Below are 22,090 nucleotides of genomic sequence, written 5' to 3'. Positions count from 1 at the left end.
AATGAACTTCAACTATACCTCACTCCATACACAAATTAATTTCAGGTGGATCAAAGACCTAACCATAAAAGCTAGAACCCTAAAGCTTTTAGAGGAAAATTTAGGCAAATATCTTCATAATTTCAGGATTAGCAAAGATTTCTTAGGCCACAGAAAGTGTGAACCGTGAAAGAAAACTTGATAAATTGGACTTAATAAAAATTTTAAATTTTTATTCATCAAAAGACACCATTAAGAAAATGAAGAGACAAAGTCGTAGGGCATGTGATATGTATCTGACAAAGGAATTATATCCTGAATCTATAAAGAATGGTTATAACTCATTAACTAGAAGACAAACAACCAAATTTTTAAATGGGCAAAATATTTAAATAGACATTTCACCAAAGAAGATCTGCAAATGCCCAATAACCACTAGAGAAGATACTTAACATCATTAGTCATTGAGGAAATGTGAATTAAAACCACAGAGAGACGCCACCTTATATCCACGAGAATGACTATAATCAGAAAAGACAGATAGTAACAAATGTTGGTGAGGATGGGAAGAAATGGTAACCCTGGTACAGTGCTGGGCAGAATATAAGATGGTACAGCTGCCTTGGAAAACAGTTTGGCAGTTCCTTAAAAGGTGAAATACAAATTTACCCTATCACCTAACAATTCTACTCCCCAGTCATCTACCCAGGAGGAATGAAAACATATGTCCACACAAAGACGTGTCTATAAATATTCATAGAATCACTATTCAAAATAGCCCCAAAGTGGAAACAGCTCAAGTGTCCACCAACTAATGAATGGTTAAACAAAATGTGTAATCATCCAGTGGAATACTAGTCAGCAATAAAAAGGAATGAAATAGTTTACATACTACAACATGAGCAAATCTCAGTGTGTTGTGCTAAGTGACAGACACTAGACACAAAAGACCAGCTACTACAGGATTCCATTTGTATGAAATGTCTGGAATAGGCAAATCTATAGAGACAGAAGGGCAAATCAGTGGTGGTTGCCCAGTGGTGAGGATGGGAATAGAGATTAAACTACATGAGGGATCTTATTGGGGTGATATAAATGCTCCCAAACTGCATTGTGGTGATGGTTGCACAACCCAGTAAATTATTAAAACTCCTTGAATTGAACACTTAAAACATTAATTTTATGATATGCAAAATATACCTCAATAAAGTTGTTTTTCCAAAATGGCCAAAGAACTTGGCCACTTCACCAAAGAAGACAGAGGACTAGACAGGAAGGACATGAAAAAGGTGTTCATGATCATTAGCCATCACTACAGTGAGAGGCATTCACGTTCCCTGGAAGGGCTGGAGTCGAATACACTGAGAGCACCAAAGACAGGGGAGACTGTAGAGCAGCTGCAACTTTTACTAGTTGGTGGTGATGTGACATTACGTGAACATTTTGGAGAGCTTTTGGCAGTTGCCCATGAGGACTTGTCTCGAGAAATGAAAACACACGTTCCCAGAAAGACTCCACCTGAATGATACGACAGCCGTATTCATAACTCAAGCCTGGAGACATTCCAAATACCCATCCACAGAAGAATGGATAAACGATTTTTGGTATATTCATGCAGTGAGATACTAACTCATCAGTAAAAAGAAAAAAACTGTTGATAACACTCAACAATCTCAGAAACTTGCTGAATAGAAGAAGCCAGACACAAAAGAATGGGTACTCACTTAGCCATTAAAGTCCGAGAACAGGGAGACTCGTCTATGCTGATAGAAGTTGGAAAATGAGGCGGGGAAGGGGGAAGTGAGTGAATTGAAGTAACTCTCTGGAATGATGAATATATTCTCCGCCTTGTTTGGGGTGGCAGTTAGGAAGGCACATGCAATTGCCCACACTCATTTTTTTCTTTTATAACTGAACGAGCACTTAAGATCTCTTGTATTTTGTTGGATGTTAATAACATACCGCCCTTGTCTATAAGGCTTTCATCATTAAGTTCCGTATGGTGAAATCAGCTACTGTCAAGGTAAACTAGAATATGTAATACCAGATAACTTGACTTTTTTAAGCCTGTGAATGTGGTGTTAGCCTTCGCAGGCACGTCGCTCTTGCTGGTCTTCATGCCTTTTCCTGCACACTGATCCTTCCAGTTCACTTCTCTGCCTCTTCCTGTTTTCCCCTCACAGAATGAATTTATTGCCAGAGCTCTAATTATTAATTTACTATAGCTGGCCCATTATTGAAGCTCTAGTATTGTCCTGTTTTGAATTCTGTTTCTGTATTTCCTACTGCATTTGAGATTTTTTTATTTATTTTTTTAATTTTAAAACATAACTTGTATTAACTTTATCTCCATAAACTAAAAACACGTAGAGACTTAAAAAAAAAAAAATTGCCCTAGTAGCCCTTCTAATACACTTGTTTAAAACTAACTGACATCTTTCTTCTAAAGTCACCCCATCCCCATCCCTCTTTCTGGCACAGGTACCGTGCTCACAGTCCTCTGGGCCAGGTGATCGGAGGCAGATTTTGCTGCTTCTTCCTCTCCTCTTGCTCTGTTCCCTATCCAGTTCCCAATCCCCATTGCTTTTTCTTTTTTTGCCAATATATTAGTATGAAAATTTTCCAATGTATAGAAAAATTGAGAGAATTTGATAGTAATTTGCCCACCACTGAGATAGTACAATGAACATTTTGCCATTTTGGCTTTCTCACGTAGCTGTCTATCCATATGCTTTTATATCTTTTAGATCTTTTTTCTTTTAAATCTTCCTCCATCCCTCCAGTCACCACAGACTTGAAGTATCCTTGGTGCTCTTGTCCTACAGTCATTTCTTCTCCTTCAGTATGTTCTCTGTGCTGGGGATCTCCAAAATGATGGTGCTCAAATTATCTATTGATGTACAGGAAGAAAATGTTAGAACTTATTTTGCGTAACGTTCCTACTGGGAAAAAAAAGGAAGTTTCTTTACTATTTTGCATACAGATTGACAACGCGTTCTTTCTTATTCTGTATGTCAGATGATCACGTACAGCACCCAGAGTGTCTTGAGGGAAAAGTGGACGTAGCACCGTTACTTTTGTCAAGGGCACTGTAAAGTTTTACGGTTCACTTGTGCCCAGTTAAGGGGATATATAGACTTTGTAACTTCGTTTTTAATTCATACACGACTGAAATGTCGCTTAAAAAGATTTCTGCAAAGATACTGCCTGTTGAACATAATACAAATATGCAAGCCCAAGCGAGCAGTAAGTAAACAGCAGAGAGCTGATGCTTCACATACCTCATGTGAGCTTTTTAAAACCACATTGATGTAAAATTGATAATTGTTCATTTCATCTTTATCTCCTTTTTTATTCTGTTTTGTGTATGCTTTATTATGTACATAGTAGTAGTATGGGACAAATATTTATGAATAACCATATACATCTTGGAAGTACATGTTAAATGTTTTGCTGATAAGGCTACATGATCCAAAATCTTTGGCCACATTGGCTATGAATCTTTCTAGAATATAACTGCCTTATACCTCTCCCTTGCTCAGATACCTGTAATGGCTCCCTGCAGTCACAGAATAAAGTCTAGTTTACAATTGAACCATATTCTGTATTTCTTTTTCAAAGTATTTTCTTTTTTTTTTCCCCAAGTATTTTCATGTCACAAATATGACATCATTTTTGTCTTTGCCTCTGCCATGTGCCCATCTCCTCGGCCAGGAACAAGCCTCGCTCACTCCCTGTGTCCACCTGGCTCAGACCTACTCACCCTCCTAAGCTCGGTTCTAGAGTCTAATTTCTTTGTCACCTCCTGTCATTCTCTGCAGGTCAGAATTAGGTGTTCTCTTCTCTGTGCTCAAAAGTACCATATGACATATTTCTACTAGAGCATGTATTAACATTGCAGTGTAACTAGATACATATACTCTGTAGGAGCAATGATTTTGTCTCACTCATCTACCTGTCCCTTCAGTAGAGGCTTAAATGTTTGGAAGGAGGGGAGAAGGAAAAGAAGGAATGGAAAGAAGCTACTCTATCCCCCAGATTATTTCAGTCTCCTTCTTGAAAATATTTTTTAAACTCTATGAAGTTCTGGGCAGAGGCCATAAATAGTAAGTCTGTCTTTGTTCACTTGTTGGGAGTCAGTAGAGAAATAAGACCCAGGAAGCAGAGGGATGGGTTAGAATGCTAGCTCTGCATCTACGTGGGCTTACTGGTATTTTACCCCTGCAGGAAGCAGCCTTCAGCACTCAATCTCTGGCCTCTGATCAGCTAGGGCCTCCTCCCCTAAGGCAGGCATGGCAAATCAGACCAGACTGCACTCTCTGCAGGCAACAGTGAGGGAACTCGAGAGGCCCTGAGCCAAGCGTACTGAATTCATTTCTAAAACTCTCCAGTCAGTTAAGATAGACTTTCTTCCTTGGAGAAGAAAGGAAAGGGGCTCCGAGAAACTAGACTGTTTCTCCCATTCTTTCCCCTCTATGGAAATTTGAAAAATTGGATCAGTGTGTCCCCTTAATGCTCTTAACATTAAAAGTGACAATATGTCTTGGTTGGCCCAGGACTAACCCAGCTTATTGCTTTTGTCCCAGCATAATTAATAATACTGTCCCCTTTTACACTCAAAAGTGGACAGTACATTATATGGTCAACCTAAGCAACCACAGTTGCATTTAGTATTCTAAGAATGTTCAAAACTTTTTGAAAGAAGGGCTACTCTCCATCCCCACAACTGGGTATGCCTTCCTCACATCACCTGTACTTACTGTGGGAACCACACTGTTTGGACCCCTGAGCCTATTTGTTTGATGCTCAGCCAACTGTTAACCACTTCCACTGTGCACTTGGTCTCCTCCCTGAATGGGGGAAATGGCCCCACAGTATACTCTCTCCCATTACACTATATCTGACTTAACATTGGTGATCTCCACAGTGCTTTGCAGAGTAGATGCTCAATAAGGGATAATAATAATGAAGACATTTTAAATGTAAGTTTTTATAGTTTAAGATGCTTATTGCTTGCATTCTGCTAAACATTTAAGATCTTCTAGAAAAACCTTAGTTTCTAAAACTTGCCCTTTTCCTTCCTAGTCTTCTGATATTCAGAACCCAACTGTATCTTGATGCTATCTCTAATGGTTTAATTGATGTACATATCTATATTCATTCAAATAAAATAAGTGTTTTGGTTAAATAGTTATCTTAAAAATACAACATCAGGAATCCGTTTTATACCTAACTCACCTTTTTTATGATGAAAGATTCCATTTTTACTAAAGGCTAAAAAGCATTAAATGCTGATGGTATTGTGGAGCTTAGAGAATGATAAAAAAGAATTATCAATTGACTACCGCTCCACAATGAGAAAACAATTGCAATTCATATATTTAAATAAGAAAAACATTATTTGGGCAAGAGGAAACAAAGATAAATTCATTGGCTGTAGAACCAACCAGCTGCTTGATATTGCCAGAAATGGTTTTTCCTTTTGAATCAGCTTTTGGGGAGAATGCTCTGGCTTCTAGCCCAGAAAGATATGGTGTTAGGTCTTTCCTCTCTCAATAGTAGATAAATACATGTTCTCTTGACCCTACTCCTGCCAGTTCTCAACTAATTTTTTACAACCAAGTTTCAAAAGGAAAAAAAAAAAAGTCATCTCTTCTTAAGGACTTCACCTCCTGTTTTCCCTCCGACTACTACAATATGCTGACTTCCGCCCCCTATCTTTTCAGTGAAAGTGCTTGTCTTAAGGTCACGAATAGCCTCCTGTTTGCCAGATTTCATGGTCTCTTTTCAGCCCTTTGGTTCTCACAGCTTTACAGAGCATGTATTAGTGTTGACCATGCTCTCCTCCCCTGTCTTCTTTGACACCCTTCCACCTGACTATTCTTTCTTTCTCCATCTGCTCCTTAAATTGTGAACACTTCTGAGGTTCTGTTCTCTACCTTATTCCCTTCACAATTTATCCAAGTAATCTTGTCCACTCCTGTGGCTTTTTTTTTTCTTAAGATTTTATTTATTTATTTGAGAGAGCGAGAGATAGCACATGAGCAGGGGTGAGGGAGGGGCGGAGGGAGGGGGAGAAGCAGACTCCCTGCTGAGCAGGAAGCCTGATGCAGGGCTCTATCCCAGGACCTGGAGATCATGACCTGAGCTGAAGGCAGATGCTTAACTGACTGAGCCACCCAGGCACCTCTGCTGTGGCTTTTATTCATTTATTTTTTTAATTTAATTTAATTTTATTATGTCATGTTAGTCACCATACATCATTAGTTTTTTTGTTTTGTTTTTTTTTTTAAAGATTTTATTTATTTATTTGACAGAGACACAGCAAGAGAGGGAACACAAGCAGGGGGAGTGGGAGAGGGAGAAGCAGGCTCCCCGTGGAGCAGGGAGCCCGATGCGGGGCTCGATCCCAGGACCCTGGGATCATGACCTGAGCCGAAGGCAGCCGCTTAACGACTTAGCCCCCAGGCGCCCCATCATTAGTTTTTGATGTAGTGTTCCACGATTCACTGTTTGCCTATAAGACTCAGTGCTCCCTGCTCTGCTGTGGCTTTTAAACGCAATGTCTCTCAAATCCTTATCTTCCCACATTGCTCTTTTGAGGACCAGGTTTCTGTTTTCCATGAAATTGTGAGATATCTCTGCCGGGATGTTCCATAGGCCCCTCGAATGTGTTACCTTCCAAACTGAGCTCAGTCTTCTGTATACCCTCCCCTTCTGCCCTCAACAGTGACGTCACATCCTCCCAGTTCGCTGGGCCCCAGCCGGTTCCCATCCTCAACTTTCTCCTCACCCATAGTATCCTCTTCATCTTGTTCTCTCAGTTCTGATTTTTAAATGCTTGCCATCTCTTGAGTGTCCACTGGTGCTGAGGCCTGTACTAGGCACTTTTTACATATTATTTGTCCCCTAAATGCCTCCAAATCCAAATAAATACCGCTTTCCTATTCCCAGAGCTATTCTCATGGTAGGTGTTCAGTCAGTATTTGATAACGTACCTGTTTCACGCCAGAAGAGCCAGGAACCTGGGAATCATCTTGGCCCCCTCTTGTCTTTTCCTCCTTCAGGCTTCATGGTCAGCACTGAGTCCTGTTACTCTGGCTTCTGTAAACGTTCTCTCTCTCCATTCCATCTACCACTGCCTTAGTTCTGGCCTTCATGACTCCTTGTCTAGGCTATTATCCATTTTCTTATTTGTCTGTCTTTATTCTCCATGCCATCTATTCCATGCTCTGTTACTGCTGCCCATAATCTCTCTCAAATATAAATTTAATTTTGCCTTTGTCCAGCATAATCAGTTCCATTGTCATCTAAATAAAGATCGCAATCCTTAACTGGCACTCCTTGTGATTTGGTGCTTGCTTATAAGATAAGCACCTTGCATACAACCTTCACTCCAGTCCTATCAAATTATCTGTAATTACGGAAAATGCCACCCATTCTTAACCCCTCAGTGCTCTTTGACCTGTTGGAATGGCCCACTTCTCCCCATTTCCAAATCATCCTTTAAGACTGCTCAAACATCACCCTCTTTTAGAAGGCTTTCTTGCTAGTTTACCAGGCAATTGATGTCATTCCTCTGCACACCACCCCCCCAGAAGCTGGTGTTTATCTTTATTATATAGTTTATCTTTTCTGCCTTTCTGCTTAGACTGTGAACTTTTTGAGCTCAAGAACTGTGTTGTGTTTCTAATTATTTTTGCATAAGGAAGAAGAAGAGAGGAGGAAGAGAGAGAGGGAAAAAGGGAAGGAAGCCAGTGAATTAATTGACCCACTGGATAGTGTATAAAATGCTGGGTTTTTTAGTTTTGCTTTTAACTTTCTTTTGAATGGGCAAATAATAACCACTTCTTTATTCGTTAATCTGCCCTGCAGAAAACTGGCTAATGGTAAAGGATTAAAGCCATGACTAAAAGTAACCCAGAAAATAAATTACCATTTTATTTACTCTCCTAAAAAAGGGATGTGCTTTATCTGTCAGTTGCTAATTAAAATGCTGAATCAACTTCCAGATGAATGCTGAAATATATTTATGTTGATCTTTTATCCTTATTAAGTGTTAATACATTCTTTCTAGTGAGTTTTTTAGGTATCAGATGGTTTCTACGGCTCTTGTAGCTCTCCAGACTCCTAAAGACAGAGGATAAATCCAGCTGTGGTGCAGTAATAGGGTCCATCCTCACTCAGCACTGCTCAGTTCCCACGCTGTTTCAAGAAACTCTCTATTAAAGAAAAAAAATCTCTTTCATGGAGGAGCCTTAATGGTAACACTTTGGTAATATTATTAAAGAACATTTTTTTTACAGATATAATCCAACAAATACTCTTCTCCCCATAACAGTTACCTGATCATAAAATATTATACCTACTGAATTGACAGTTATTTGCTTCATAGCTGTGGAGGATCAAAGTGAACTGAAGTGTCTCAGTTCTTCTCAGCTGTTTTATTCTGTTTTCACATAGCCATTTTCAACTGTCCCCGTCTTTTCCACCTTAGACATTTCAACCAGGTCCTTCAAAGGAGAAACCACAAAAACCCACCAAGCTTCAAAACCACCAGTCAGTCAGTACACACACACACACACACACACACACAGGCAGAAAAATATGATGGAAAAAAAGGGGTGAAGGTGATTCAGAGCTTTTCTCTCCTTTTATTCTGGATGTGAAATAATTTTATTAGAGCATAATAGTTTGTACATGACATTTTTACTTACAAAGTCAGTGCATCAAAACTGCGGCTAAGTAGGAGAAAATTAATAAATCTTTGGATATAATCTAAGCCTGTTTGCTGTCTAGCATATATTGCATGCGTGTGCGTGTTGCATCCTCAGAGGAAAACACTTTAAAAGAAATTGAAAATGAAAGTATGGATCATCATAGTGTATAACTGTGGGTTTAAAAAAAAAAACAAACTCCTTCTTGCTGGGCTCCTATGTATAAATTGTTAGCACTAAAACCACCTGCTAGGAACATTCCTGCCAACTTAATCCAGGTCTAATAAAATGATTCTTCAGAAGCCTTAACTTGGAAAACAGAGTGGGAAGGAAATGAGGATTCTTTCTTGACAGAGTCAGTTTCTATTGGAGAGACCAGATTTTTTTTTTTTTTTAAGCTATCAGAAATTCAGCTACCTTCAGTTTTTCTGGGTATCTTTCATTGGTCAGTTACCTGGAATGAGTAATATGTAATAATCCTATGTAAGATATTTCTTTGTTACCAGACACAAATATGGATTCTACACAAGGCACTGTGGTAGTTATTCCACATTTTCCTCCCAAAGCTCAAGTCAAGTTCATGCAAGGGAGAGTAGGTATTTTCTTAGATTTTAAGGAAATCTCAGTTGCTTACCTGAAATGAAAAAAATCCAAGGCTGGCCTTTTTTTAGGGGGAGGAGTGGGGCAGAATAACAGAAATAATTGACAAGTCTTATTTATACATGGAAGAACGGAACAAGCAGCACTGCTTGTACTGAGCTAGAGGGTTAAGTGTGTCTTGCACCGGCATTATCAAGCTGTTTAAATGAAGGATCTACACCAGATGATTTTTTAAATAATTAACATTTTTATGGCTTCTGATTCAGGTAAACACTTTTGAGTTGAATGTCATCTTTTGTTCTGGGCTCCTAATTACTTGCTGAGACACTCACTAGCTATTGAAGAAGTCACTCAAACTCAAACCATATTTGTTCTTTGAAAGCGAGTCCTCAGCTTTCTGCCGGTCTCCCAAATATGAGTGTCATGAAATAAAAGACACTTAAATTCACTCATGGTGAATACTTCCCTGTTGGTTTCGAATCTGGCTTTTTACTCCATTTCCTTTTTTTTTTTTTCCAGAACTTCCTTATGGCTGGGAGAAAATAGAGGACCCTCAGTATGGGACATACTATGTTGAGTAAGTTTGTTACCTCAGTTACTATTCTCCCAAACGTTTTCCCTTCACTGTACAGCTTTAGGGAATCACCCGAATACAACACTTTATGTTTCCACAATCCAGCTTTCAAGTTTTTCCACTAGGGGAATTAGAAGTAGGGGCAGTGAGCATTTACTTCAGTGGGTCGGGGCTCCCCAGAAGTTGGCTTTGAAGTAAATAGAGCAAGAGGGAAGTTACCATGCTGATGAATAGCTAGAAGTGGTCACCATTACTACCACGGCATCTAAAGAGAAAAATAGTATATAGAAAACTGTGAAATGAGGGCATGGACTAGATGAAATGTTAAGGTCACTTCCAACACCACAGAGAGCTATTTGGTCATGAAGGCAGCGAAAGCACTCTAAGGGCAGTGAACCGTAATGATCCAGAGTTTTGGAGTACAAGATTAGAAGTGTACTGTCTTTTAGGGCGTTAATCAAGGAACACTTTGGGGGGAAGAGAGTTGCTTCTTACACAGCTGTTATGGTTAAATTTAAACATAAGTGTATGTCAGAGTGGAGCACCGAACACCTGCCTGTGTTAGAGAAATCAGCGTCCTCGGATTTTTCTTTCCCTTTTCTTCATTTATCCAGTTGCGACGTTGTTATGATGAGGGATTGCTTTCTTTCCAAATGCTATAGGTAGAATTTTGACCTCAGGCAAATAACCACATCAGAAACGTTGCTACTGTGTACCTAGAAACTAGGAGTCTGGACCTACTGCCGAGGTAGTGAAGGCCAAATATCATTACCTGAAAAAGTAGCAAACATGGGACTCTTCTAGTTTTATGGTTGCTTATTAATTTTTCATCACTTTTTGGTGTAAACAAATGCCCTTTCCTAGTATTTATCTCTATAGTAAGTATCTCTGACTCCTGTTGTGACTCTGGTCTTTTTCTTTTAACAAAGTATTCTTGACACACAATGTCACATTTGTTTCAAGTGTACATCTATATTCTAATGTGTAGATTGTTCTTTGAGTCCCTGTGGCTAGAGTTTTGGAATGATTTCTTAAAATCTAACTTGAACCCTAGGAAAACAACTCAGTTTGACCCTTAGGTATATAACTTCACAGTGTCAACACTTTGGTTCCTTTGGAAGACTCTGCTAATTTTATTTTCATTGTGTTAATGTCTTGCTGATAGTGTCATGTGAAAAGTAGATAGCAGCTCTTTCATTGCTGTTGTTTTTTTCTAAAGCATATTTAGTTAAAATAAAGAAACAATCATTTCTCAGTCAAAGGACTATTGGCGGGCCAACTGGAAAGGTTTTGTGGGATTTTCCCCCCTAGCTGTTTAGTCTATTTAAATTTGTCTTCAGTAGACTATTAATTGCCATTGACACTGCTGAACATTTCTGCAGTAATGATTCTCATTCTCTTATTGTCCATTCCAAGTAAATTTGAATACATGGTCAAGAGGTGAAAGTCGTTTGCCTGTTATAAAATCTTGGGCTAAATGATCTGTTTCTCATTAAGCAAAGATATCATATTGAAGCAACGTCAGGGCGAATCCTGAAGTGACCTGCTCCCATTTGTCATGGAGCGTGTGTAAAATAGCGTGAATTAGGGGCAACAGCAGCAGCAACATGATTTTGTGTGATTGTTCCCAGAACGAGCTCATTTTACAGGAGGGTAATTTATTAGATTAAGAAAGAGCAGGCTGTGCTCAAGATGCACGTTAGTATGGAGTCAGCTGAGCTATGGAATGTGGCTTGATTCCCAGATTAGTCAGGTTTTGAATCCCGACCATAGTAATCTGCAGTGAGTTTACTGATGGAGATAAAAAGCTGTTACTTGAATGGCTACTCTTTGGCTCTCTCACTTTGTCAAACCAGATGGCACAATGATTGCTTTTGGCAGAGGCTTGTAGTAGTAACACCAACTGCAATGGCACTTTTTCTTTGCAAGTATTTATTTTCGGGGATGAGATTCTGAAATGGATTAATTTATTTTTGAAAGTAAAATTGTTCCAAAAATTTAATGGCAGGCCTTCTATAAGAATGCTTACATATTTAGAAATGTTGTCTTCTTTTATTGCATTAAATGTCTTGGTGTGCTTAGGTTTCAGAGTCAAAATATACATCAGTTTGAATATCTCAGATTCATCATGAAAGAATAAGGGTTTTGTTTGTGGAGGTGAATTTTTAAAATCCACCTATTATACACAAAATGTTAATGCAGATGACATTCCAAGTTATATATCCTATATTTAGTCATGCTTCTTTGCTACCCGTGTGTAATTTTTCCGGTAATCTGTGAGATTCTCCTATCTTACTTCCCATAGCTAGTTATATGGAAAACAAAATCTCTTACATCTTAACAATATTGTGAATATAAGTAACTAAATGAAAAGGAGAATGTTTTAACTTTTATGTTTTGTTTTGTTATTTGGGTAGCGTTTTAATCTAAGTAGTTTAAGGTGAGACATGCAATTACTCCCTGCACTAAAATCTTACATTCTTTTGTCAAAGAATTTTCAGGAAAGGGATTACTCACTTGCAGACTGCTGCTCTCCTCTCCCACACATTACAAAGAGTATAAATACAAATTACTACTTCTTATGTTTTAATGCCTAGGTGGCAAAATGAGTCATTCCAACTGATGACGTTAAAGTGAGCCAGGGTTTATTCTAAACAGGTTTATTCTTTTCTAAGTGTCACTTTCTGGTGGTTTTATTCTTTCAAGAATATGTAAAATCGTAGGTACTGACATGTAAAACTGACATTTTACATGTCAGTACCTAATAAATGATGTTTAAAATGGTCCCTAAGTTAATACCAAAGATCTCCATTTTCCCAGAGGGTTTAACAGTTAAAAAGCTCCCCTTGGTAGGAAGCAGAAGCATACTTGAGTTTTAGTGAAATCGCAACCCAAAGAATTTCAAGTGGAACTTGCCGTGTTTATAGAACTCTGAAACTAAATAACTACATCTGTTGCAGAGTTAATAATGCACTAGAAGCCTAAATGACATAGAGAAAACCAGCATTCATTGCCCTCACGGGTCCTTGCTACCCTCCTCCGTCACCACGATTAATGTTCACAGATGGCAAAGTAATTATCCAAGTTGTATGACTATTTGTATGCAAATTTTGTAATATTCAGCCTATCTAAAGGCAGTCATAATCTGAGATTCTCATGATTTGATGTTTGATTGTTGGTATTTGCTAATGTCACTTCTCATTAAAATGAATTCTACTGGAAAATGCTATCAGTTGGCTGAAATATATTTGTACCATGGAAGTGCTAGAATGTAATTCCCATTGCTTCTGTATCAGAACCTATTTAAATAACTTCTGTTCAGTAGTTGCATTCTTAGCCAACTTCCCCTTGACTGATTTGCCAGACCAACCAGTGCTCTGCTCCCCCAGTGAAATATCCTGTTGCCCATCATGTATCGACTCTTGTTAGCCAATCGCTCAGCCTTGGTCTCCGCATGCTGTTCTGCTTTCCCCCACAGACTTGTGTGCTTTCCAAGGCAGTTGTGAATGCTCCCAAATCAGAAATACCAGTTAAATTTATATTATGATTATGTAATTATTTTAATTATTATATAATTATGAAAAAAGTTGAGTGTGGAAGAGTTGTTCTACAATACAAATTGGTAAAAGCAAATCTCTCTCTCAGTTGTTCTGCTTAACTGATGTGGGTGAGTCAGTTGGGAAAATAATAGTAAAATTCAAGAAAGCTTCTATACTCAGATTTTTCCAAAAGCATCTTTACAGCTACTTCATTTTAAAGAAACTTGAATTAAAATCCTCCTACCATTAACTGCCTTTTAGAAAATGAACTGATCCATTACCAACTGTTCTGATTGCATTAGATGTGAGGGCGTCTCCTACCGTTTTGAAAACTATTATTGGCTCCGTTGGGTACCTCGATGCAGAAGCTATAGTGAATGCTTCAGCAGCTTTCACTTTTAGGCATCTTCCGTGGGCCTTTCTTTAGTTGCCAAAAGTCCTTCCCCTACCATCTTTCAGCCTCTCTGAGTTCCATAGTCTAGAGGTACATGTTTGCCTCTTAACCTACGGGGATGGAATGGTATAACAGTCTATTCAAAAATAATGTAACTCTTTCATCTTAAACCAAAATGCCTTTTTTTCTACATTTTACAGTCACCTTAACCAGAAAACCCAGTTTGAAAATCCAGTGGAGGAAGCCAAAAGGAAAAAGCAGTTAGGACAGGCTGATACTGGGTCTTCAAAACCAGGTAGAACATTTTCCTCAATCTTTTCTTCTAAGAATGCCTTGTGAAATTTATATACTGAATTAATGAAAATAAGTTTGAACTTTTTATTGTTGAGGTGTTGAGGTTCAACAGAGAATGTCTAATTTTTGTCACTGTAAAGATAGGGAATAATCTTAATAAAACATCTAAATGTTTTGAGAATACTGTGATTTTCCCATGCTGCTTAGATGGAAAGTGTGAAATTGTTGGCAAAAGGTATTGAATAGCTTTGTTATGGGCTTGAGGTTGTAATATAAAGATTGCATTCTTTCTCAGTGTTTCAAGCCAGGACAGTCTGAGATCTCTAATCCATATGAGTTTCTCCCAAGGTAATGCTTAGGTCTAATGTCTGTAACCATCCAGGGTTCTTTATTAACTGATTGGCATAAATCCACCATATTTTTTGCCTGTATCATTGATTCTCAAGTGGGGTGGCAGGGCATCAGTAAATTCAGGATCATTTGGGGAATATTTTGAAAATACATAGGTTCTAACATTTTGATGAGCCTAGCTATGTGTATTTTGAAAAAGCTGCCCAGGAATTTCTTATATTCTATTCATCACTCCCCATCACTTCCCCCTCTTCCGTCTGTTCCAATAACCGGGGTTCTGTCTATAAGGTCATACTGTACTAATCAAGCCGACTCCTCACTTCTGTTGTCCATAAGAGAAGCACTTGTTTCTTATAGCTCCTCTTCAAAAACATAGTCCTGTCACTTAAGTTTTGCATTTGATTTAGGAAGCATTTTTATTTAACAAATATTTTTGAGCACCTACTGTATGCCTAGTGCTCTGCCAGTCACACGATATTCAAAAACGATTAGGAGTAAGAAAGGTCTTGCCCTCAAGAGTTCACATTCTGACGCAGGAAATTAATGGTTACCATATATGGTATTAGGTGCCATCCTCGGAGAGCAGTTAAATGTCCAGAGGGTGGAGCAGGTGTGAATCTCAAATGCATAACCTTGGATGAGTTCCCAAAACTCTGTGCTTCTGTTTCTTCATCTATGAAATAGGAATAAGAATAGTATTTACCTCTTTAGGTGGTTTGGAGCGTGCAAATTAATACGTGGAAAGTGCTTACAATGCTGTCTGGCAAATAGGGGCTGATAAATACTAGCTTTCATTGTTATTAGTAGAGATGTACATGTTGTATTAATAGAAACGTATTAATAGGTGGCATAGAGGAGGGAGTGCTCACCTCTCCTTTGGTGGAGAAAGTCAAGGACACAGGGAAGCTTTCAAAGCAGAGGACACAGTAGAAGTGGATCTTAAAATGTCAGGAAAAGTTAAATCAGATGGATGATAATTTTAGAGAAGCAAGAAGGCATGCCAGGTAGAAGAAACAGAATGTATAAAACCATAGGGGCATGAAAGGGTGGTCCAGGGCCCAGAGAACAGAGAAGAATGGCTAGAACATAGAGTATTTGTGGGGTAGTAATAAGAGATGAGGTTGTAGGGGGAGGCAACCACTAGAAGGAGTGAGTTTCAAAAAGAAGTTGAGTGTTTGTGTCCCATGTTGCTGAAAAGTCCAGAAGGCAGAAATTGAAAAATGTACACTGAGGTTGACAATGTGGAGGTCATTTGCAAAATCAAAGGGAAAAGAAGTAAAAATGCAGTAGAATGAAGAGGGAATGGTGGGTGACAAAGTAGAGACAGGGTACGGTCAACGGTTTTGATAGCTTTGATTGAAAGAGGGTAGACAGAGGACACTAAGTGGAGAGAAACATGAATCCCCCCTGCACATAAGGAAGCTGAGACTTTAGTAAAGATAAGCCTTTTGCTCAAAATCATAGTGAGTGTCAAGCCAGAATTTGCACTTAGTTTTACTGAGTTTAAATTCAGAGTTCTTTGTATTATCACATATAGTTCCTGAATGCCCATGTCTTCACATATCAAGGGAGATCTTCTCTCCCTCACTAAACTCTAAGCCTCTTGAGGGCAGGGAGCGTGTGCGCGTGCGTGCGTGCGTGTGTGTTATTAATCTGGATAACCAGGCACTCTCCTATGAGCTGGGCATTAAAAGGAGAATAATGACCCAGCCTTTGTCTTTCAGGAGCTCACAATTTAGGCAGGGAAATAGACACCTAATTTTAGTACAGTATGATAGCAGACATAACAAAGGAGAGAGTTGGAACAAAGGAGAGAGAAATTAAATTTGGCTGTGGAGAGGGCAAGAAAAACTTCCTAGAAGTGATAGAAGTTATGCTAGTTCTTGAAGAATGATGGCTACCATTTATTGAGATACTGGGTCGGGTACTTGATTGGATGCGTCGTACACATCATCTCATCTAAGACTCAAAATATCTCTGCAAGGTTATTAATATTATGGTCCCCACTCAGATGCCTCCATGGCATCTGGTTAACAGTCATTGGATGCATCCATTCCAAGGAGATGCTTGCCACAAGGACAGGAGTACTCAAGTTTCTGAGCCAGGATGTATGTGTTTGTGCTCATCTACATTTATTGAGCACTTACTGTTTGTCAGGCCCTGTTGCCTGTGCTTCAGTGCTTGACCTAGTTTAATCCCTGTAACAATCCCATGAATAGGTACTATTATCCCTATTTTATAGATGAAGAAACTGAGACTTTTAAAAGTTCTAATAACATTCCAAGATCACTCAACTAAATCCCACAGCTTGGATTTAAAATCAGGTATTTTAGAATCAAAGACAGTTTCTTTGTGCTTTTCTTATTCTCCCTTTGTTTAATTCTGATAAGACCTAATTCTGACCAACTTCTCATTAGCTTGGGCTGTTTTATATTAATACTTTGCAAAATTAGGTATTAGCCAGAACTCCCCCTCCCCCTTTGCACATCTGGATCTCATCCATCATATGCCGATTTTCTAGTTTCACCCTCAGGAGCCAGTCTTATTCCAGCATTCACGAGGACCAGAGCATGAGATAGCTCACCAGAAGTATCACAATATTTGAAGTGTCACAATTAAAAACGAGAAAGGTACATTTCATCAGATTTTGTTCTCAGTTGCCTACATACACGGTCATTAAGCAGATGGTCTTGTCCACAACCGGTAGGTGACCCCAGTGGGCAGTCATAATCAATTTACACGACTGAATGGGCTTTGAATGTGGCAAATATTTTTTAAGTAATATTTGTTCAGAGACTGGTGGCTAGTTGGAATGTCAGAGGCTCAGCAAGAGCTCAGCTCAGCAGTACACAGAGAGATCACCAGGAGCAGGCTGACTGGCCAAGCTTCGAGAGGCCTCCCAAAATAGTGTTTATGCTGGTCAACACACTACCGTCTGGAGTCTAGTCCTCCACTTGGAGAAGCCCGAAATAGCTGATTTTCTTTTCTTTTCCTTTTCCTTTTTCTTTTTCCTTTTCTCTTCTTTCTTTCTTTCTTTCTTTCTTTCTTTCTTTCTTTCTTTCTTTCTTTCTTTCTTTCTTTCTTTCTTTCTTTCTTTCTTTCCTTTCTTTCTTTCTTTCTTTCTTTCTTTCTTTCTTTCTTTCTTTCTCTTTCTTTCTTTCTTTTCTTTTCTTTCTTTCTTTCTTTTCCTTCCTTCCTTCCTTCCTTCCTTCCTTCCTTTCTTTATTTCTTTATTTCGTGTCAAGTGCTTTTATTTATAAGAGATCAGCAAAACTGGGAAGAATAGGTCAAATAAAGTAAACCTACTCCCACCGCAAGCCTGCCTTTGTCAGTATCTTCAGGTCAGCCCTGCCTCTTGAGGGAGCTGTTTACACTGCTCAGTCCCTGCCACCATATGGGGCAGCCCCAAAGATGACTCTTTTCTAACTGGCAACAGGCTTTATGTGTGCCTCTCAGAACCCTTTGCCATGAGGGGCAGCAGCAGCTATACGCAGATAACTCTGGGCTCGATACTAGTGCTGAGGGTGAGCTCTGTATGAAACACGTCACCTGTGTTGGTTGAAGTCACTAGGGAAATGAGTGCCAAAACCATGGTGAGATACCATTCATGCCCACTAGAGCGGCTAGAACCGGAGAGCACGCAGTAACCGGTGTGGGCCACGCCGTGGAGAAATCGGAGCCCTCATAGATGCCGGTGGAAATGTGAAATGGTGCAGTCTCTTTGGAAAAGTGTGGCAGTTTTTCAACACGTTAAACATAGTTACTGTAGGTTTATTGGTAACTGCTGCCCTTCCAGTCCTACTATGTACAGAAGAGGAATGAAAATGTATGTCCACGCAAAACCTTGTACATGAGTGGTCATAGCAGCATCACTCATAATGGCCAGAAAGTGGAAACAACCTAGCTGTCCGTCAGCTGAAAACTGGATAAGTAAAATGCGATATGTCCCTACAGCGGAATATTACTTGGCATTAAAAGGAATAAAGTACTCACACATGCTAAAATACAGATGAACCTCAAAAACATGACGCTCAGTGAAAGAAATCATTCAAAAGACCACATATTCCATGACTCCATTTATATGAAATGTCCAGATTGGGCAGAGCTGTAGACAAAAATAGCTTAGTGATTGCCTAACACTAGGGTGTGTGAGTGCAGGTCAGGGAGAAATGGGGAGTGGCTAATGGGCATGGGGATTTCGGGGCAGGGGGTTCCTAAAATTAAGTGATGGTTGCACAACATTGACTTGTACACTTAAAGTGGCTCAGTTATCATATGTGATTATATCTCAATAAAACTATTAAATATTTGGCAGCAAATGTTAGACCATTTTTTGAAACGTTAATTTAAACAATGCTTTGTACATTATTAATCGTACACTTAGATCTTTTCACGGTTCTCAAAAGTGCCCTAATGCAGCCAGAGAGGAGAGGAGAGGAGAGAGAAGGAGTTGTAAAAATTCATTATTTGCAAATATGGATCACTTTCAGTTTTAGGATCATCTGAGGAAACCTCTAAAAACAGGCTTTTCAGTGGAGCTGTGTTTGCTTTCTCCCCAAAGTATTCACTGAACACAAGTAAAAGGGAAAGAAACATGAAGCTATTTACTGATAGTTCAGGAATTCATGCCTTCATCAGATAGAAACTGAAGGCTGCAGAAAGCCTGAGTTGTGAATTATAAAAAGTTCTCGGTATATGTCAGTATATTCTTTTCCATAAGCGTGTGAGTTGCCTTCATCCTCCCAGAATAGTGTTTTCTCAGTAGAGCTCAGTAGATGCTTATTTAAATGAAATGTACAGCTGAATGGTGTCCAGGACCTTCAGGAATTTAATAATAAAGGTGGTCCTGCGGGTGTATCATTTTGACTTCATATGAAGGACTCTGGGTTAAAGAAAAAGTACAAACAAACAAAGCAATGAGGGGGAGATAAAGTAGGTGCTTTTACCTTTCAGATAACATAGAGAAGGCCTGTAAGAGACACCTGAGTCATTGGCTAAGTTTTTTTTAATAGTTTATGAATTTAAATTCTGTCTCATAACATTAAAGATTCTCTCTAATGTGCTTCCCTTTATGGTTTGTTATATTTAAGTTTATATAGACTCTCTTAAAGGTTGACTTTGAGGGCCATGTTCATTGTTTTTATTTTTGTTCTCAAACCCATTTCTCATTTTGGTACAGATATGGAAAAATCCCACTTTACTCGAGATCCCTCCCAGCTGAAAGGCATTCTTATTCGAGCATCATTGAAGAAAAGCACAATGGGATTTGGTTTTACCATTATTGGTGGAGATAGGCCTGATGAGTTTTTACAAGTAAAAAATGTGCTGAAAGATGGTCCTGCAGCTCAGGATGGGAAAATTGCACCAGGTAATGAATTTCTCAGAAAGATTTGAAGAGCAGTGATGCTGTATTAAGAACTACGGTGATGATGACTAACAACGTAATAAAAAAAAAATAATTAATTAATTAATTTAATTTAAAAAACTACAGTGAAAAGATTTCATTTACATATATATTTATAAAACTGATATATAATAAATATGTATTTACATATATAATAACTATATGTACATATACATATCGCTTATATATAGAGAGAGAACTAGATTACACTACTGGGGAGGGAGATTCCTGTATTAAAATAGTTATCCTCTAAATTCAATGCATACTAGTTTTGAGGAGGGCCATTTTTTATAAATAAGTGTACAACTAGAGAAAGCATATTAAAGGTATTGATTTTTTTGAGTAATTTGTATCATCTCGAGATAACTCCTCGAGTATGCTAAGATAAAGATTGATTAACCATCTCAGAGAACTGTTTGGTAGTTTTTCTTCGATGATGTAGGGTACTTTGGGAGCGATCTAAAATGTACCTATAATCTTTCTTGAAAAATGACCCATTGCGATGTTTATAGTGAACAAATGATGTCCCACGGTTTTTTTCTCCTGTTTTGTTTTGTTTGATTTGGTTTGGATTTTGCTTCCTTAGTCTTACTGGTTGTTAGTAAAATTAAACTCCTATGTTAAGAATTATAGACATGAAATTACCATTTTTACAGAGCCATATAAATCTGTCCTTTTTATAGTTTTCCCTAAGTCTTGGTAATTGTTAGATATTTTTATATGGCTGACAGTTTTTATGGCTGAGGGGGTTAGAGGAAGTTCAAGAACAATTACAGTTATGGGGGAGGCTTGAGCACTTTTTCCTAGAAGGATGTTACTATGCCAATAGGGTCGCTTCTTAGACTATTTGCTAATGCAAATGTGTCCCCCCATTTGGACGATTCAGTTGCCATAGTATTTTTGATGGCACATATCAACTTATTTTCATTTAGGATATGGCATCTCTCATATTATGCTTTCCCACTTGACTTAAAACATGAAGCTTAAAACAAGAGACTTAAGACTTAAAACAAGAAAAGTTAAAATAATCAGAAGTTATATTTATAAGGAAAATTATTTGTGCTCTTCTTTATGACTTTGTAAGATTAACAAACTAGAGAGAGTAAAATTACTAGTAAAAATTTTTAAGCTCTCAGTTTCGACTTTTTTTTTTTTTTTTTTTAACATTTTGTCCACAAAACACATTTGGTAGTTGTTGAATGTGCTGTCAGGGTTTCATAATATAGATGCAGATTTGTCTAAAACTGATGTCTAATTTGCATAGCAATACAATACTTCCATGGAAATTAACTTTTACTAGGGGAGGGAAAGTCTAAACTTTTACTAGAGGAGGGAAAGTCTAAACTTTGTTTCTTATTAGTCTGATTTCTGTGTCATCTTAGATTATGAAACACATTCCTGCACACTTTAACGTTTGTTTTTAAATACCATTTATGTTGATTTTTTTCAGGCCTACATGCAATCAGAACAAATTAAAGCACTTTATTTGGCAATAACCTTTTAAATATTCAATATTCAAATAAAAGCAGCAAACAGATGAGACATTAGAGGGCAGGTTTTTAAAGTTAAGGCTGCATTAAAAAAATTCACCACTGATGAATGTCAAATAATAATGATTCTGCCACAAGGTGGTCGTAATAATGTAAAATCAGGAAAGCAAAACCAACTTCTACAAGAATTCGTTTAGCTGACTTTTCAATGTCTTAAATAATACATTCTTTGCTTGTGTTGGATTCTCTTGTCGCTTGTTTCTCCTTTTGAAATCTGAAATTACAATAAATTGAAAATCTCTACGATTAAGAAAGATGTCAAAGGAACATACATTCATAACGTCACATTATTCTAATCTTCAGCCCTACATTCTTCAAACTAGAATGAATTTTTAAGTACCCTGTAATTACTGGCCTCTTAAAATCAAGAAATAGAAGGTGGTATTGAAAGATCGCCTGTTTGTACAAGTAGCTGATGGAGTTATTTGCTCCTCTTCTATGTACTGAATACCTGCTGCCATGAACCTGGCTTTGTGTGGCCGCTTGGGTATGACTCAGAGGATATACTAACAATGACAGTATGAATCCACAGTTTTTTTTCAAATGATTCCCTTGAGCTTGAGGTCATCACTCTGCTGCAAAGATAATTAAGGTTTCATACATTTATATTCTTTTTAGAGAAGAACCACAGAAGGGAGAATGACGTGTCTGTGTTCGAAATCTGTCTTTTCAGCAGTTAATGAATAGT

At 38.2% G+C, this 22,090-nt stretch overlaps 1 protein-coding gene across 3 annotated transcripts in view; it reads left to right on the top strand.

Annotated features, from left to right (window-relative positions):
- MAGI3 (membrane associated guanylate kinase, WW and PDZ domain containing 3) overlaps positions 1-22,090 on the top strand; it is a 235,605-nt gene that overhangs the window by 176,728 nt on the left and 36,787 nt on the right. For 2 of the 3 annotated variants that reach the window (XM_028101902.2, XM_028101901.2), the window contains exons 7-9: positions 9,816-9,873; positions 14,004-14,098; positions 19,628-19,816. In XM_028101902.2, the coding sequence (XP_027957703.1) occupies positions 9,816-9,873; positions 14,004-14,098; positions 19,628-19,816 (342 nt within the window). The remainder of the gene's footprint in view (positions 1-9,815; positions 9,874-14,003; positions 14,099-19,627; positions 19,817-22,090) is intronic. The other variant, XM_028101903.2, reaches the window with a different exon arrangement.

The sequence above is a fragment of the Eumetopias jubatus genome, unplaced genomic scaffold (genome assembly GCF_037043125.1).
Source record: "Eumetopias jubatus isolate StellerSeaLion01/CBP00866 unplaced genomic scaffold, mEumJub1_p1.0 scaffold_4, whole genome shotgun sequence".
Classification (NCBI taxonomy): domain Eukaryota; kingdom Metazoa; phylum Chordata; class Mammalia; order Carnivora; family Otariidae; genus Eumetopias; species Eumetopias jubatus.
This window is presented reverse-complemented; position numbering and strand designations above follow the sequence as displayed.